The sequence below is a fragment of the Lottia gigantea genome (assembly GCF_000327385.1).
Source record: "Lottia gigantea unplaced genomic scaffold LOTGIsca_6, whole genome shotgun sequence".
In the NCBI taxonomy this organism is placed as follows: domain Eukaryota; kingdom Metazoa; phylum Mollusca; class Gastropoda; family Lottiidae; genus Lottia; species Lottia gigantea.
Window position 1 is genome coordinate 2,668,548 of NW_008710049.1, and position 18,398 is coordinate 2,686,945.

An 18,398-nucleotide genomic window follows, 5' to 3' on the forward strand; every position below is an offset into this window, starting at 1 on the left:
GTGTCTTAACTGCTGTCATGAGTATATGGCTCTTTGACTTGCAAGCTCTCTTTTCTTAATCAACTGTCATTATTTGTTATTTGGTCATGTGTATTGTGATCTGAAGGAAACCTTGTTGGAAGATTTTGAGAACTCTGATTAAATAGCAAATTGGAACCACATGCTTTGATACCACATTCATGTGCATTGGTGATTGAAAGACTGCAATAAATATGGTCAGCAAAAGTTTCTCAATAAGATTGAAAAAATAACTGTATTGAAAAATATTATGACAGCTTTTTATTCAATAATATAGATGTCACTCTTTCATTACATTCATTTCATTACAACTTTTAATGGCTGTAACTCCACAATATCCTCTTCAGATCTAGAGATTTATCAGGAATTCTCACTAGACTGTGGCTGATAAAATCTTACCATGTCTACCATCACTATAACCTATACCCACTCATTCATATTGTATCACATTACAGTGTTTATGAGGGTTAACTGCTTGTCCATGGATCAACTACTTGTTTAAGATAGTTCCCACTCACAAAATGGTCATACAGATGCAATGGTATTATCCAGTATTTATTCTAGTTCCAGTGTTTCAGATTGGTTTCTGCTTGGCCATGACTCAAACAACATGTTAATCAAAATTTTTCACATTTATAAAATAAGAGTGGTCATATATTTGCATTAAGATCTTAAAATTACACCAGATTTATCAAAATCACACGGTCTTCAACAGTTTTAAACCACACTGAGTGATCAAGTAATACAGACATAAACACCAGCTGATTCAGATTTCTTCTTTCTCACTTTACCACTGAATACCGTTATAAACAGGCTTCCAGGACGACAGGATTCTTTTATCTCTTTTATTGAGGCATCTAATTCTTCAAACTTCTCCTAGTATCATACAGAATAAGAGAATATTTTACAATTTAAATACCAGTATGTATTTGCTGTACTCTTTGAGGTTCTAAATGCCTTTCAAAAAGATTTGAGACAAATTACACAAAGTAAACAGGTATTCCAGCCTATTTATGTTTAATTTAGGACATTTTTAACCTTTATTTCTCCCGTTCCACTTTCCTATCTGATGTTTCATGTTTAAAAAAAATGCTTTCAGAAATCCAAGACATATGTCCAGATATAATTCCACCTCTGCAATGGTGTGGTAAAATTTCTTTGATAGGAAATGGATGTAGCAAAAGTAAGAGGTTTAAAAAGTGTGCGGTTTAAATTCATAATCAAAAATCTTTTTAAATGGACAAGGGAAATACAGAACGTCATCATGACCTACCTTTCTATAAGCAACTGACTTCAGCTTGGCTTTATTTTGTAAACAATCTTGAAGATTTAACCAGATAAATTGTTTATCAGAATTAAATTCTTTCACAGCTTGTTTGACACAATCCTGATCAGACTGTGCTAATATTGTTGTTTTAGTAACCACTGGCATTTTGACTATTTCTCCACTACTGATGACAACACCTACAATAAACCGAAAATACTATTGGAATTTCGTGTCATACACTATACACTTTAAATGCATTGAAACATGTTGCTAGCTTGTTTAAGATATATGATTTACCAACAGCCTTGTATAGTCTAATACATCTTTCAAATATATGTATATTCTTCCATGACTGATTGATCTCAGGGTTTCATGGCATTTACTTGCCTTCAGGACAATAATTAAGACAAATGAAATCTGATTGTAGTTACTAAGTTATTTATTTGTATACACTGCTTGTATGAGTGAATTAAAGTCTGAAATAGTTCATCCACATATCTTACTATCAACTAGGCTGCTAGGCACTTTAACTTCAACTCATTCCTTATTGGAAGAGAAGAACCTCGCTGAATCATCTTGTCAACCAATATCTGATATGAGGGGTCATCTTCAAATCTTTTCATAAAGATTAGTATGATAAAAAAAAAACACAAGAGAATAGAGTTGTCTTACTTTGTTTTTTAGCTTTAGTTGATATCTGAAATAAGGACTGAAAGTGTGTTGTATCTGTAGATGGTAGTGATGCTGATGATGATGAAGAGTTTGGAGGTAAAGAAGGTTGAGTTATATTATTGGTTGTCATGGCACAGCCTGATAACATATCACCAAATTCTACACCTATATGAAATAAAGTAACACCAATTACAGTTTTTACAATGTCAGGAGATTTTTCTTACTGCTTTAACTAACATTGCAAAGTCATGTACAATCTTACATATTATCAGATGAAGGGATCAATAATCAAAATGCAATCAAAATCAGATACAAACTGTTTTTAGAACGTTTATTTAGATGTGAGAAGAATGAACATCAAATGGATAGAGAATTTGAATATATAGATGTGGTTGTATATTTCTTGAAAAACATTGTAAAATTATTAATGAATATTAAGAAAGTTTATACTATAAGTAATGAATACTTACCTGTTCTGAGTTTTAAAAGTGTTAACTCCATGGTAGCTATAGAATCTTCTATAGGTGAATGACCAGATACATCTAACTGTATATTCTTCCTAAAATTATCAGGATTATTAAGTTTAAATGAATCCAAAGTGCCCAGTTCTTTATAGATCATCATTGATCATTTCATTGACACACACTCATGATATCCATTTGTATCCATAGTCATACAGAATTAAGGTTACATTGACTAGTTGTCTTTTCATGAGACATCACAATATTTTAGTGCAGTTTATGACTGTATAATCAAATATTATCCTTCTCCTATAAGGCATCAATCAAAGAGTTAGATAAAGCTCTATAAAGACAATTTTCCATTCCATTATGATTATCAGCCTTGTATAAACAAAGTGAAACTTACTTGAGAAAACATCTTGTTAATGTACTTAATCCTGATTTATAATCTTTTTTACCCAGATTATATATAACACTAGTATCTATACAGTAGGGATGAAACATCTGAAAATAGAAATCAGACATAGAATAAAAGGAAAGATTAAAAGAGCCTAACCAGACATACTGCTTTCTGGGCCATGTGTCTATATTATTAAAATTTTACAGTAGTTTAAAAGTGAGTATCTGACAAATCAATCACAACCCAGTTTTAATGGTTATTCCAACATCAAATAACTGGGATCTCAAATAAAAACAAAATGGAGCATTTGATATTTGTGCGATGTTTTACCTCTTTTCTAGAATGAATTACAAGGACAAAAATTGTGTTCAAGAAATGTGGTCTAAAAGACAAGGATGAAGGCTATTATATAGCACCTTAAGTTCAGGAATTGCACCTACCTTTAATACAATTAAATCATTATCTAGAGAATGACCAACTAATATAGCATCTGGAGGGAGAAGGTTACTAAATTCACGTTGTACATCAACTAGTCTTGTTTTTACATTCCGTAACATTTCCTCTGTTATACCACTAAATCTGACATAAACATTTGGGAAATAAGCATAATCAATAATAGCATTACCTTGTAGCATAGTCTATAATAACTATACCTTGTAGCATAGTCTATTATAGTATTACCTTGTAGCATAGTCTATAATAGCATTACCTTGTAGCAAGTCTATTACAGCATTACCTTGTAGCACAGTCTACAATAGCATTACCTTGTAGCATAGTCTATAATAGCATTACCTTGTAGCATAGTCTACAATAACATTACCTTGTAGCATAGTCTATTATAGCATTACCTTGTAGTATAGTCTATTATAACATTACTTTTTAGCAGTCTATTATAGCATTACCTTGTAGCACAGTCTATTATAGCATTACCCTGTAGCACAGTCTATAATAACATTACCTTGTAGCACAGTCTACAATAGCATTACCTTGTAACACAGTCTACAATAGCATTACCTTGTAGCATAGTCTATATTAACATTACCCTGTAGCATAGTCTATAATAGCATTATCTTGTAGCATAGTCTTTTATAGCATTACCTTGTAGCATAGTCTATGACAGCATATGCTGGTTTAACTAATCTATCCATTAGTACTTCACATTTTTCATTGACTACAGATATCCTAGATAACTCTCTACCAACTTTACTTCTACACTGAAAACATGTTATTTAACAATGAAAGGCAGTAAATAAGATGCTGAATTCAATGATTACAAATTACAAATTACAAATTACTCTTTCATAATCAATACAATCAAAAACTTTAAAAGGTGCATAAAGTTTTTAAACAAACAAATATATTTATTTTGGTAGATTAAAACAATTTTTGTTCTTCGCAGTTATCAATTAATATCCTAAAACAATTACAAAAGGGGGATATTATTTGGTGCCATAAAAATACAAACTGATAAAAATACAATGTTTTGTTACAAGCTTTTCCAGTATGTAACTCCACTTGCAATCAATAATTGTTAACCATCTCCTGTTCTGGGTTTATTAATAATATTCAACCAATCAAATGCTCTGATCAACTAATGATATCCTTACTATATGATAAGAAACATTAAATGTTTAAGCATCATCAAATATAACGTATTTTCTACAGTGTCTAATTTACTGGCATAAATCATGACAACTTTTGAAGCTAGTCAAAATTCCACAGAACATGATGTAAAAAAGAATCTTGTTAGATCATGGATCTGCAGAAAAATCACTAAACAATTTATCCAGTTAAGCATTTTAATCAGATAAAAACCTACCATTTCACAGTCAACAGAAAATATGGGGCTATTAGCTGTAACAGGTGTATATCTTTCTTTAGTAAATTTAAAATTGGGATAAACACACTGACCTAAAATTAAACTATAATTAATGAACATGATATTATAGAACAACTTTGAAAGGACCTTCTTTTTAATTGGTTAAATTCCTTTGTTCCAATTTAACAAATTATTAAAATTTCCTCTATATCAATTTGTTTTGATGAGCATAATATTTAAAATATAATATTTGAGGATTAGCATATAGTGCGCATCCCTTAATTTTCAGCTTTTGGATTAATTTCATGATTGCTATCTTGATTTTTCTCAGCTTGTTGGCTGTTCAAAGTATGAATTAATAGGAAATTAAATATTTACCATTTTTAACGATAGGTAGGGGGAAGCCATCATGTAACATATCTTTAAGATTTAACAATAATAATCTTCTATCAAATTTATCAGTAGTATCAGTTGGTACAACATCAGATAATAACCTTTCTTGTTCACCATTAGTTTGAATTTCATTTACACTACCAGCTAAAATATGGATACAGATTGAAATACAAACATTTCTTTTGAAAAATCGTCATACATGTTGCTGCTTTTGAGATGTTACTTTTCAATCATCTGGACTATCTTCTAAGAGTCCAGCCAATTTTAAATTTTCACTAACAAAAATGTGTCCAATACATTCACTGCTAAATGGCCATGTAATGAGTGGGATATGAAATTTTGACAATACTGTATATATGACTTGTTATGACTAAACCCTTACATCTAACTTTATGATGCCACTGAGATTCTGATAGTCTAACTTTAAATACTTCATTTTCTACAGTACTATTATAACTACAGGGACTTTTCATTTCAACATACTGAAAGAGATGGAAAAAGATTGGAATAAATTAGAAGTATATTGGACACAAATGAAGAAAGACATAAAAATACATGTAATTAGTTTCTTTATACTTTCATGAAGAGTGTAATACATTGTATATTGTTATGACAATTCGTTGAAAAGGGCCAAGAGAAAATGCTTTCATAGGCACAATATAACCTAATGTTTTGATTTTTTTTCAATATGTTTGTAAATTTGATAAATCACAGTCAAAATGTGACAAAAACCTTGAAACCTAACTAATTATTACAAATAAGTCAAATACCGTATATTTCCGAATATAATGCGCAGTTTTTTACACCAATTGTAGCAACTTGTCTGTATCCATTTCAACAACAGTAATTTGTTATTCTTACAAAGTATTGATATATGTATTTACCTGTGGTATATGAGATGTTAAATAATCGAAGCAATCTGTATTTTTATTTACATCTGATAACGATACACCATCTATCACCATGACAACAATACTAGATATTTTATTAGGTCGTAGTAGCCTACACCATCTTATAAGAAACAAACATGTAATTATTTATCTGATTAGAATTCAAGATCTGTAACATTTTGTGTTTCTAAGGGTTACTACAATAATCTGACAAAATCGTTCATGAATCACTCATGCTGAATTTTTACTCAGAGTTGTCATAATTTTGGCATTCAAAAACTCTGTAAAAAGTGGTTAGACAATATAAATCAATTTCAAAAATGCATACCCTAGTATTGCTCAATTATAGTAAGGAATTCTTTCATTAAACAGAGCACAACCAAGAACAGGAGATCCACAAACATTTTGTCAGATCATGGATGCGACAGGAGTCACCTCCAGAAATAATAATAGCAGAAAGAGCATGAATTAAAAGAACTTTAAATATGCATCTTTCTTTTCTTTTGCAAATCAATAATGACATTTGAATATCATACATTTACATCAGCCCAGTAATACAATTCAACACTTTTAAAATAATTGCTTGAAATTGGGATTTACTCAATTTCTAGGGTGCAAAGCATGTACCCATTGCAAACAGGATAAACATGAAATATAGTTACCTTGGGTAATAGCTAGAGTTAGCTCCCTCTATAGCATATAATATCAGAGACTGAAGATCCTGAGCATACAATGTTGGTAACTTCTCTACTTCACATTCATCAGGGTTAGCAGACATTTTAGATAATCTCTTCTTCAGTTCATCACCTAATTCTTTCAATGTTAAATAAATCTTGGATCTTTCCTACAAATAGAACAATCAATCGTTACTTTCTCATACTCATGGTCATTTAAACCATGCCCCCTTATCAATAAATAGATTGGATCATGATTCACTTTATCTAAATAGATTTGTATGAAGCAATAAATTTTAATATGGGTTGTTCATATAGTTTTTGGCATGTGTTCATGTTTACAAAACAAACCACATGCAGTAGCAAGTTGATTGGCAATATCTATTACCTCAGGACCCACTACAAGGTTAACATACTAGAACGGTAGAAACAAATTTCAAACATTGTTGAAGAGTTGATGTTTCCTGCTCTATATTAAAATCAGTTTGTTGATAGTTATGCAGACATCAATGACAATTATTATGAAATAACCTTTTGATACTGCTTGAAAAACGAATCATATCTGTTACAAACAAGGTTTCTGGTGGAATGCCTCAGACAATTCAATTTGTCCATTACCCAAAAATCACAAGTGCAAATTAACAAGATTTATAACAAATTTTACAAGATGTTTTTAAAAAATTTATACCATGGCTGCCATTTTAGATGCTTTCTTCAGTTCAATCAATTGAATTCTTTCTTCATCAGTCAACATTTGAAATGGTAATTCAGTTATATCTCTCTTCATGTCTATTACATTTTCACTGTTTTTCTGTTTCTTTGGTGATTCTTCAAATACATCTCCATCAGCAGGTCTTTTCTTTGTTGTAAGATTCATTTTCTAAAAGGAAAAAAATCAAACCTAAATAGTTTTTAAATGGCATCCTTAAAGGTTATTCAAGTAGATACAAAGAAGTAGAAAGCATATATCAGAAATCTCATATAATTAGCAATGTTTCCATTAATAAAAATTCCATACTTCAACTTTAAACATTAAGGAAACTTGCAGATATCTGACAGTCGTTACTTTTACTCGTTATAAGTTTAATACATTAAGCAAATTATTGTTCAAAAAGATGTACACAAATGAATGGTTTTTCTATGATAGTGTTTAACAGGAAATTCATTCATCTACCATAATAGTTTGTCTTGAGAGCATACCTTATCTTCTTCATTCAACCTGGCCACATTCAAAAATGCTCTGACCTTCTTCACTTTAGATAATATTCTTTTTTCTTTATTTGTGGACATGCTTCAATTAGTTTAACTGAATCATATTTTTCAATATGTTTAATAAGGCTTGTTTAATAATTTCTCTGAAAATAGTTATAAATATAATTTTTGAACCAAGTCACAGACTTGATTATCAGAGCCAGCTGGTAGGCATTGATTTCAGCTAGGGCTGCAACGATTCACAGATGAATCCTAATTCTTCCCTTCTTATCGATGCATTGCGTTGGATAAAAATAATCGTGATGTATCGGCACGATTAATTCCTAGTCCCCTTTAATAACAAATGACACAGAATCCTGTGTGTCATGTTTTCATTTTCCAAGTATGATTTTCACATCAAAATTTGCAAAAATTCATTTCTGACTTTAAAACATGAGATTTTTTTCACAATTCCTTACTTCTAAATGTTCTCAAGTGCTTAATAGTGACAAACTTGTTAGTAATTTTACAAATTTCTACTATTTTTTTAACTTTCCTTCTCTAATAAATGCATCGCGATAATAATCGCAATAAATCGTATCGTTGGATGAGTATCGTATAGTGTATCGAATCGCAACTTAAAGAATCGTTTCAGCTAATTGTTACACTTGTACTTTTCATATATATTGTCCAATTCCCTTGCAATTCAAATGTCCATTAGTAGTCCCTAACGATTGTCAAAGATTAAACTGTACTTCAAGAGAACTGCTAGTAATATTTGTGCATTATGACATAAATGACCTGGATACGATAATGTCCTTACACGTGATGAGATGAACCTGTCGAAGTAAATTCTGGAAAGATGAATAATAAACTATCCCGATCCGCAGGTAAACCCCCAAAAAATGAATATCAACGTAGTGCATCTGAAATGAAATTGTGGTGAAAAAAACAATGGGTCAAAAATGCTAAAATATATGTGTGTGGTTTGATAATGAATATTTACAGTGCACTCACGTGTTGTTGTTGTGATAAATTGGAAGTAGAAAAGTAAAACGGAAGTGTGGCGAGTAAGACGTCTTTAAACAGCCGAAAAAAACTTCAATTCTGAAGTAATTTTCTATCAAGCTCTCTCAGTAACAGAGGAGTGGTCTTTGTAGAAAAAGGCTGTGTGGGCCATTATGTTATCTGATAACAAAATGTTTCAGAGTCTATTGGACCAAGTTACTTGGCTCAAAATTGTTTTTAATCAAACTACTCGCGTTACTTCCGGTGAGGGAAAATTAAGAATTTCAAAATAAAGACGGAGATTCAAGAAGCAAATACAAAGAACATATCTGAAACTTACTACGTCAAAGTGAAATGACACAAAATGGCAACCAAACAATTAGCAAAGTAATCCTTACTCTTTATATAGTATAGCACTGATCAGCTTATTGTTATTCTTCATTCTTCTGACTGGTCCGTCTCTCATCTTGATTCTTTTGACTTACCTAGCTTGAATTGAAACTGAAAGAGTAGATAAGTAGGACATTTCATTTTTGTCTACAGTAGCAGAGGCCTTCTTGGGTACCATCAAGATTGATTGTTAGTAACAAAGTGAATGTTACAAATCCACATAAAAATGTGTTGTGTATGTAAATTGCTGTCATCCCTGTGATATCAGACCAGTTGTGTATATGAAGGACAGCTTACTTATGACTCTGGTGTACTTTTTTTAGAAATCAATCAATTAGTACTTGACAAAAACCACTTTTGTCTTGTTTTGGAAAATAGTCAACTTTCATGAGCAAAACGCCATTACACTTATGCAAATTTTTTGTGCTGGACTGCAGTGTAATGGCGCTTTGCTCATGTGTAAGCCTCTATTAATCTTTACTTACTATTGAGAAAATATGTGCCTGTGTCTACTTATTATTGACACATAAAAAATGATATAAAAGCTTGAGCTTTTAGAGTATGATATTGGACTATGCTTATACAGAGATAGACTAAGACTATACAACTATTAAAATGTAATTCTCTCATCACTATATCACAATGTCTACTTATTCCTTTCCTTAGAAAAATGGGTTTGATTAAGCGCAGGGCAGTTGTTAACAATTTTGCAAAGAGATCTCCAAAAGAAGGTAAACCAACAAATTGTAGAATATTTTATAACCTTCTTTACTAATTTGAATTTTCTAAGTAGGGCCCATGCTGAAAACTCAGTGGCTCAACTACGTTTGGGACTGGTTGAACAAATTAAAGTCCACTGGTCCCCACCTCTAAGGAGACCCCAACCAGGAGAAAAAAAATATCTAAGGAGTGAAATAGCATTAGCTACAGAATAAAAAACTTTAAACTTCCATTAACAGGCATTAAATTGACTTACAGATGGGTCTTAGAATGCAGATCATATATAAAAATAATTTCCTGGGGGACAGGCCCCACTCATCTAGTTGTGCCACTGTGAAAGCTTAAAATAAATTATTGAATCTTGATGTAAACAGCCATAGAATTTGTTCATGGTTATTAATAAATTTGTATTTTTCATCTGTTCTAGATCAGAAGTATAGTTATTTATTGATCATGGATTTTGAATCAACTTGTTGGCAAAATGATAAGTATAGAACACAAGAAATCAGTAAGTTTATATAAGCTTATATCCCTTAGCTAGTACTGGTACTAGACATGTTTCAGATAATGTTGATGTATTGCTATTAAAATGAATGTCTCATTTTTTATGAGTTTATAATGAAAGATAAGGATTGTATTTTAATATAATAGATTTCACAAGTAAACTAGTACTAGATCCAACATTTAACAGTGTCAGCTACTAGGACGTATGAAACATTTTACTGTAATTTGAACCCTACAAAAAACAAAATAACTGTGAAAAATCTTTGAAGGGATTTTCTCTTCTCTAAGAATCGACAACCAATTTCCTATTTTTAGTTGAATTTCCTGCAGTATTATTAAATCTGTCTAATGGTGAAATAGAAGATGAATTTCAGTTTTATATACAGCCACAAGAAGAACCTGTATTGAGTATGTTTTGTAAGGAGCTCACTGGTATTTCTCAGGTTTGTTATTTAAGTTTTGACTAAGTCATATGAATAGTGATCTGAAAATTAACAAATTAGAAAGGGATTGATTTAACCTTTGTAGGTGTAGGGTTTCCTATATATTGTATTTACCCTATTCAGACTTTTAGATCCAGAAATCTTGAAAACAATATAATCTTACCATGGCAAAGATCATTCTGTTTGGAACAATATTGGATTTCCTCTGCAACATCTATACTCAAAAGCTTCCCTCGATTCATACAAGCCAGTTGAAGATAATGAAATAATTGTTGATATTCACACTTTAATGGTTGAAAATAAATGGCATTACTTTATTTCACCTTATTTATTTAGTCAAAGACTGAATGAAATGAAATATGGATTTGTATTCTATTGTTCTATAATATTAAATACAAAGAATATTAAATGTTGTTAAAATATTCTGATTTATAACAACGCATAATTTATCATGATTATGAGTACCCAGATTGATGGTTTGTAGGCTCTTCAATAACATGTACTTGTAGTTTTGAGTGATTGTAATATTGTTATTTTTAGCAACAAGTAGATGAAGGAATACCTCTAGCTCTATGTATTAAGAAGTTCAACCATTGGTTAGAGAAGATAGAAAGAGAGAAGAATATTATGTTTAATAATGCTGATTTTGTACCACCAGGAGTCAAAGCTGCTACTGTAGTCACTTGGTCAGGTATGCAATATAGGTAGTACAATTTTGTTCAGTGCCATTTCATCCACTTGGTACACATGGTTTTGTCTGTTCCATGGTCTTTGCTTATCATCCATAAAACCATACCCCCTAAATAGATGGGACACTGGTTCACTTAATCCCCCAAAAAAATTCATCACCAATCCAAATTGCTTTAACGATTAAGTAGATAATAAAATTCAAAATAAATGTAATTGAATTAAGTGGTAATGATATTGTAGATTGGGATTTGAGTGTATGTTTACTATACGAAGCCAGAAGGAAACAGATTCGAACACCTTATCAATTGAATAATTGGATTGATCTTAGATCTACATACAGGGTAGGTTTTATTTCTATAATTATTGTAGAACTTATAATGTTATTAAAAGCGCCCGCACATAGAGAGAAAATGGCGCAGCGCCAATTACGCTCGACTAGTAGCGCTTCGTGCGCTTCGTGCGCTTCGTGCGCGGGAAATTTTTAGTGTGCATTTGGCCACTGTAGGTCATGTGGGAAATATCTATCGTGTTTTATTTTTTTGACCACTCGTGGCCGATGGCACACCTTGTGTGGACTGCGGGTAACCGTGAGCAACTTTCTTAGACGAAGGACACAATGTGCATGCGTTATTGGTAATCAAAGATGGCAGCGCCAAGTGAAGTAGTGACAGAAGCAATCCTTGAGGATAAATTTGTTGAATTATGGCAAGATTACCTCTTGTCTTTATAATATCGGATCTTCTACAACATAATAATAACAATAATAACAACTGCATTCCCTCCTCTTCGTCATCGCTTGAACTATCACTGTGGTAGTCCGCCATTTTGATTGATCAGATATAGCTGAGGGAAAGGCTCGTAGTGTACGGGGAGTAGTGTGGTGAGAAAGCAGCATGCGCTATTAGCGTGCACCAAATTCTCTCTGTGTGCCTTTAAAAATTATTGAATATGTTATTAATACAAGAGGGTCATATTTTTTATATATGCTATTTTTTTTTATAAGAATTGTTTTTTTTTTAGAAATTTTACAAGAGAAAACCAAATGGATTAAATGGAGCCTTACAAGATGTTGGAATTCAATTTGAAGGCAGAGAACATTCAGGTTTGTTTTTTTCATGTGCTTGCTATTTATAGCTATTTTATTTGTGTTCAGAAAACACCAACATAATTTGAATACATCTACCTATAAAATTCTTTGTTTTTCAACATTTCTTGAAATTTGACTTATTTTCAATTAAAAACTTTTTTTGTTATTTAACGCCTTGCATAAAGAACCATAAACTTTGATAAGTAATGGGAACAAAGTCCATCTAAATGTTGGCATGTGTCATGTGCTTACAATATTATTTCAGGTTTGCATGACTCAAGAAATACTGCTCATCTGGCTTGGAGAATGGTACAAGATGGTTGTATAATGAATATTACTAGATCTTTAAATCCGGTGAGATGATTTAACTAGAGTTCTTATCAGGAGTGGAGCTGGTGCACCTGGTTTTGTGGTCCTACATGTCTTTCAAATTGTCAAAAGTACTGTAAAATAATTGTGATTAAAGTGCTGCTAAAATTGTGATAATAATATGTATATTAAAAACCAAATTTTTTGATATGATAAAATTATTTTCAAGTTTTAAATTTATTGTTGTTATTTATATTACAGAATGATGGATCTAGCAATACAAACCTTAATAGATATTTCCAAGTGTGCACAGAGACAGTTAAGAGGAAACATGAACAAATGCCAAATTTGTCTGATATTCCAGAAAAGTCAGCAAAGCTCCAAGACATATCAAACTTTCAGAAGTCTTTGACTAGTCACACAAATATGTCAAATGTGATGAATATGAATCTAAAAAGCAAAGGACAATCATTTACTTCATTGAATAATCCCCAAACTTTCAATGCTTTATCCAGTGTGAACAAAGGAAGTAACTTAGGCAAGATTGATATTGAAAATATATTTCCAATGACTAATAGTGTAAGAAATGGAACGACAAATAAATCTACTTCAAAAATTCATAGCACAAGAGCTGAAACCAAAACAGTTAATCCAGCAAGATTAATAAACTCTAATCAATTGTCAAACAAACCACTTACACAAGGTTTTCCTTATGAACTATCAACTTCCAAAAGTGTCATATTACAAAAACAAACTAGTAATCCTGAATTGAAATCTAATACTGCATCATTCCAGAAACGAAATTTTAAGTGCAATGCCTATTTACAAAAATCGAAATCTGTAGATTATAAGACTAACTCAAGTGTCACGTGTGCTAAATTCAACTCTAGTACCACAAGTCATCAATCAACATTAAAGTTTGGTTCTTCAGGTCATTCTAGAAGTCGAAGCTTGCCAGAGCTGAAGGCTACAGCACCATTGTGTAACTGTGGAAAACGATCTAAGCGTAGAATGGTTCAAAAACCTGGTCCAAATATAGGAAGATTTTTCTTTTCCTGTGGCACCAGACCAGACTGTAGCTTTTTCCAATGGGAAAATCAGAACTCTAGTAAACTGTCAACTTCATTGAATATTCATAAGGGACGAATTTGACACTGAATGTTTCAATAGACATGTACCATATGATATCGCCGTAAATTGACCTAACATATGATTTTCATGATGGTATGTTATCAGATCCTTACTACCATAAGTAAAATTGCTATGGTTAACTGAAATCAACGCTTATCATCAGCTTGATAAGCAAAGATATATAGAGAAAAGTACATTTGTGTGAATTTACGATAGAGATTCCTTTCAGATTAAATATACAAGTGTTTTTACATTCATCCACATCCACATATTCAGGTACAGAGTAAAAAAGGCAAAACAGATTCACATTCTTGATCAAATTTGTAAATGTACACTATATAGTTCTTAATTTTTAGTGTTATATATATTTGCTGTAAGTAACCCCACAAATACGATGCTCTGAACGGTTATTAGGAAGATGTGGTTTCAAATTCACAAACATCTGTATTCTAATTATTGAGCATTTTAAATTGTGTTGTTGGGTTTACTAATTTATTACACCACAAGTTGTTTTGAAGAAAGATAATGTCGTATCATTCTATGGGTAAAGTAACTTATATTTAAGACTTATAAAGCGAACTATTTTGAGCCATGATAATAAAGCTAAATGCCCAAATAGTGAGAGCCATCTTGAGATCACAAGGGTCATGAGTCAATCCGGTTATCTTGCCTTTAATGTAAAACAATAGCTAGTCACTACACTTGGAGGAACAAATATTGTAGGAAAATGATTCTGCATTCTGAACCCTACATACTGAATCAGTATATCACACGTTCTGTTACCGAATAATGACATTTCTGGCACAAAGTAGATTTGAGGATTATAGATTTGCAACTGTCTCAAGGTGGAAATTATATGCTCAAGATGACTTATAGTGTGGAGTTCTCAATCTGCTAACATTTGAGAATAATACATCGTAAACAATCCTTAAATGTTTTATATCGAAAGTAAAATATTAAAATATCTATTTTTTGAGAAAATTTGTTGTACTTTTTCTTAGCTTATCAACCAACAGAAATATTGTTGGATCTCAAACCGGGAAATATTTATTCACGTTATTAAAATGTTCAGGGTATTCTATTGTAGTGAACATAGTCTTTATATAACATAGTTTGTATCCAGTGTACATAGCTGGTAATTCTTGTATATACACCTGGTTTTAAAGGTTCAGCACAGCTTTCTCCACCTCCATCACCCCAAGATGTTATTCCTGAAAAAATAATGACAGTGTCACTTCAACAGCTTCGATTCTAATTATTCTTGAAGGTTTATTAAATATGGAAGAGTCATATTCGTACGTTTTTAGTCTTTAGTGGAAGCAAACACATGTATTTTTTGGATCCTGCCCAAAATATGTTTATTTTGTTTATCTGTTAAATACGCATTTTTGTTATTGTTTTATTTGACTATTCTTCACAAGTAGGTCAAATTAAAGAGCGCTGCAGCTTTCGCAGTCACGAATAGATCAGCATTTTCAAAGAACAAAATAGACCTTACCAGTTAATATCCACCGATCTCTACTGAAACATTGTAATGGACCACCACTGTCCAGCTGTAAAATAAAACATTAATCATCAAGATTTACATCAACGTCGCCATCTACACTACAGTAACAATTTACAATAATGTTTTCAGAATAGACGAGGTGAAGTCCGTCGTGGGATTACAATAGAAAATTGACGAAATCGTTGATGTCCGCAGCTGGTCCGGACGTGTATCTCGTGTATTCGCACTTCGCAATTCCTCCGATCACCATACGTTGCCTGCAGCGATGACTCAGGTAGGAAGACAGGTGTACCAACCCTGCATTGGTTTAGATACCAGAGATCGGAGAAACTGATAAACTGCTTCCAGTTCTAACATTATAGTCTAGGAATCTAGGGGTCTTTTAAACTACGTACCTTACAGGCATCAACTCCACCATATTCATATCCAGCACAGAGCATTCTGGGTGTTAAAAACTCATCATAACCTTGTAACTTATGGCATTTATCATAGTCCACTATAGGTACTATAGCTTGTTTCAGCTTCACTGGTATCCCAACATTAGCTGTCATGGTATAAAGATTAAACATGTGTGATAAGATTTATAAGAGAATTCCAGCGTCAAAAATCTTGCAATGGACATGGTTAATATTTTGAAGTTCGCTTCTAAAATTTCAAGAAACAATCGCACGAAAAGGCAATGCCAAAAGGTGGAATCTCGTTTCACCATTGTGAGATTCGTCCAAACTCGAGCATCAATCCTCAGAGGCAAATATTGTGTCAGTTACAGGAGGACTGGTTCTGCATGATAGTATGGGAAACTATGACCGCGAGAGTCCACACTCCACAGATTAATATCCTGATCAGCAAAACAAAAAATTATCTTGTATGGTTAATAGATATGTCGCTAGCTTGGAAGCTGAATAATATCTCCCCAAGAAGCCAGTGCAGCATTAATTCTTAGGGAAAAGAAACTTACGAGCAATTTGTCCATACCCCGTGATAACACATCGAGTGCCACTCTCTGAATCTTCTCTCTTCTTGGGTAAACAGATCGGTTTCACATATTTGGTGATTTCAACTGGTTTGTCCAGTTTTAAGAGAACTAAATCATTGTCAAACGGTTTTCCAGAATAAATTTGTTTGATATTAATATTGTCATAAAATATCGGTGCACCAGATATATTGAATCTCTGTTCACTTTCAGGTTCTGTTATATTGAATCCAGGATTAAATCTACCCAATCTGATCTCCCACAACTGTGGATTATCATATCCTGGCATAAATCTGAAAAGAAAATGATAAATTAAATCAAAGAGTCAGTCCTTCCTACTGCTTTTTGGCTAAAGACGCCATTATGACATGGTAGATGCATTGGTTTGAATGAATAAAACATTAAACCTTTACAGGAATGTTTGTGATTTAATATACACGAAATTATATCATTTCATCGCACGCTTTGAAATTAATGACCCCCGAAAGCTATTTTTTTATTTTGTGAGTCCTATGCGATCCAGTTCATTTACAATTAATAGGGTGAAGGAGAATATAGGGAACTGGACAGAAAACAACCTTGTTTTTTCGTGACCACTAGAAAGATTTGGAAAGAGTCACATATTGAACACCAGTAAACCTGCACATAGACAGTTTTAATACTTACAACATACAATGAGCTGATGAGACTATCCATTGTTTGGATATGAGAACTCCACCACACCAATGTTGTCCAGCTAGTTTCATGGAAACCTAAAGCAGATCAAGGGATAATGGTCAACAGAAAGATCGTACAACGACTTCAACAAAATATTTTTTATGTGGATGGTACCCAGTGAGCTCGCCCTAGTACATTCAATTCAATTGCCTTTTCCCCTGTATTGTGAGTATAAGAGTCCTATAATAGGACAGCCTTCATTTTTACACATATAAACATTGATAACCCACAAAATTATATTGCATTGGGCCATATATTATATTATATGATTATATGTGAGCCACTCATAATAATATTACCATTACATAATGATACTATTTAATAACACCACACGTCAATATACTATTTACTTACCATCCATGGCCAGCTGCCTCTGATGGCAGTCGTACCGCCAACAATCCTTAGATCGATAAGTCTAGGTTCAATTTCTTGTAAACCACATTCTAATTGCTCTTGCTCCTCTTCCCATCCGTCCAACCACTCTTCAAAGGAGAGTTTTGGTATTCGAGTTGTCGTTGGTCTGGCTGTTGATGCTGTCACTTCTCTGATTGTTGGTCTTGGCGTCCAAAACCTCGAATTCCAGGAATTAAAAGGTTGTGCGTGCTGCCATCGTCTCAGATACTCTTGTATTTTTCTGTATTTGTTGAAATAATTACGGACTTCCTCGTAACTTCTCCCGGAGCTATGTCTCGGGTAATAGTACCACCTGAAGTCTTCCTGTGACTTTGTATCTCTATTTTCTGATGTTTTTTCTCTTGCGTCCGGCTTTTTGGAAGGATCTGAAGTTAACGTTTTAACCTTTGATTTTATTTTTTGATTAAGCTACGAACATAGCAAAATCAGAAAAATTACCGATATTGAAATATTCCGAAACATTATAGTATTCTTAAACTAAAAAAGTTATTCTTTTTATAGAAATTTTGTGAAAAATGATAGTAATCATTCAATTTCTTTTAACCCTTAATGATTATGATAGTTATTATGAAAAAATGCACCTAATTCTCAAGAATGAAGGTAATTCTTACTCTTGTTGAAACTGGAGATAAAATTACTAGATTGTGAAGATCTAACAATGGGGACCAAGAGATAAAGTTGTCTGTAATTTCTAGCTACACTACTCAAAATTGTAGTCTT

General features: G+C 32.4%; 3 protein-coding genes across 3 annotated transcripts; 1 reads left to right on the forward strand and 2 right to left on the reverse strand.

Annotated features, from left to right (window-relative positions):
- Positions 1-284: 284 nt before the first annotated feature.
- LOTGIDRAFT_229335 (hypothetical protein) lies at positions 285-7,884 on the reverse strand (the record flags this gene model as incomplete). The annotated part of the gene is made up of 14 exons (XM_009063897.1): positions 285-894; positions 1,292-1,482; positions 1,958-2,122; positions 2,428-2,516; positions 2,825-2,922; positions 3,259-3,397; positions 3,639-3,679; positions 4,638-4,729; positions 5,016-5,174; positions 5,413-5,512; positions 5,915-6,041; positions 6,583-6,764; positions 7,283-7,474; positions 7,795-7,884. The coding sequence occupies 14 exons, from the start codon at positions 7,882-7,884 to the stop codon at positions 754-756; spliced, it is 1,806 nt and encodes a 601-aa protein (XP_009062145.1). The 3' UTR covers positions 285-753.
- A 1,163-nt stretch (positions 7,885-9,047) lies between these two features.
- On the forward strand, positions 9,048-13,169 carry LOTGIDRAFT_183637 (hypothetical protein). The gene is made up of 8 exons (XM_009063898.1): positions 9,048-9,180; positions 9,850-9,914; positions 10,331-10,411; positions 10,723-10,850; positions 11,391-11,541; positions 11,781-11,881; positions 12,561-12,642; positions 12,893-13,169. The coding sequence occupies exons 1-8, from the start codon at positions 9,158-9,160 to the stop codon at positions 12,988-12,990; spliced, it is 729 nt and encodes a 242-aa protein (XP_009062146.1). The 5' UTR covers positions 9,048-9,157; the 3' UTR covers positions 12,991-13,169.
- A 1,966-nt stretch (positions 13,170-15,135) lies between these two features.
- Positions 15,136-17,666, reverse strand: LOTGIDRAFT_106924 (hypothetical protein; the record flags this gene model as incomplete). Its single annotated transcript, XM_009063899.1, has 6 exons — positions 15,136-15,278; positions 15,566-15,620; positions 15,970-16,118; positions 16,533-16,798; positions 17,217-17,299; positions 17,619-17,666. Coding segments are annotated over 6 exons (744 nt in total), but the record flags the coding sequence as incomplete, so codon positions are not given.
- Positions 17,667-18,398: the final 732 nt, after the last annotated feature.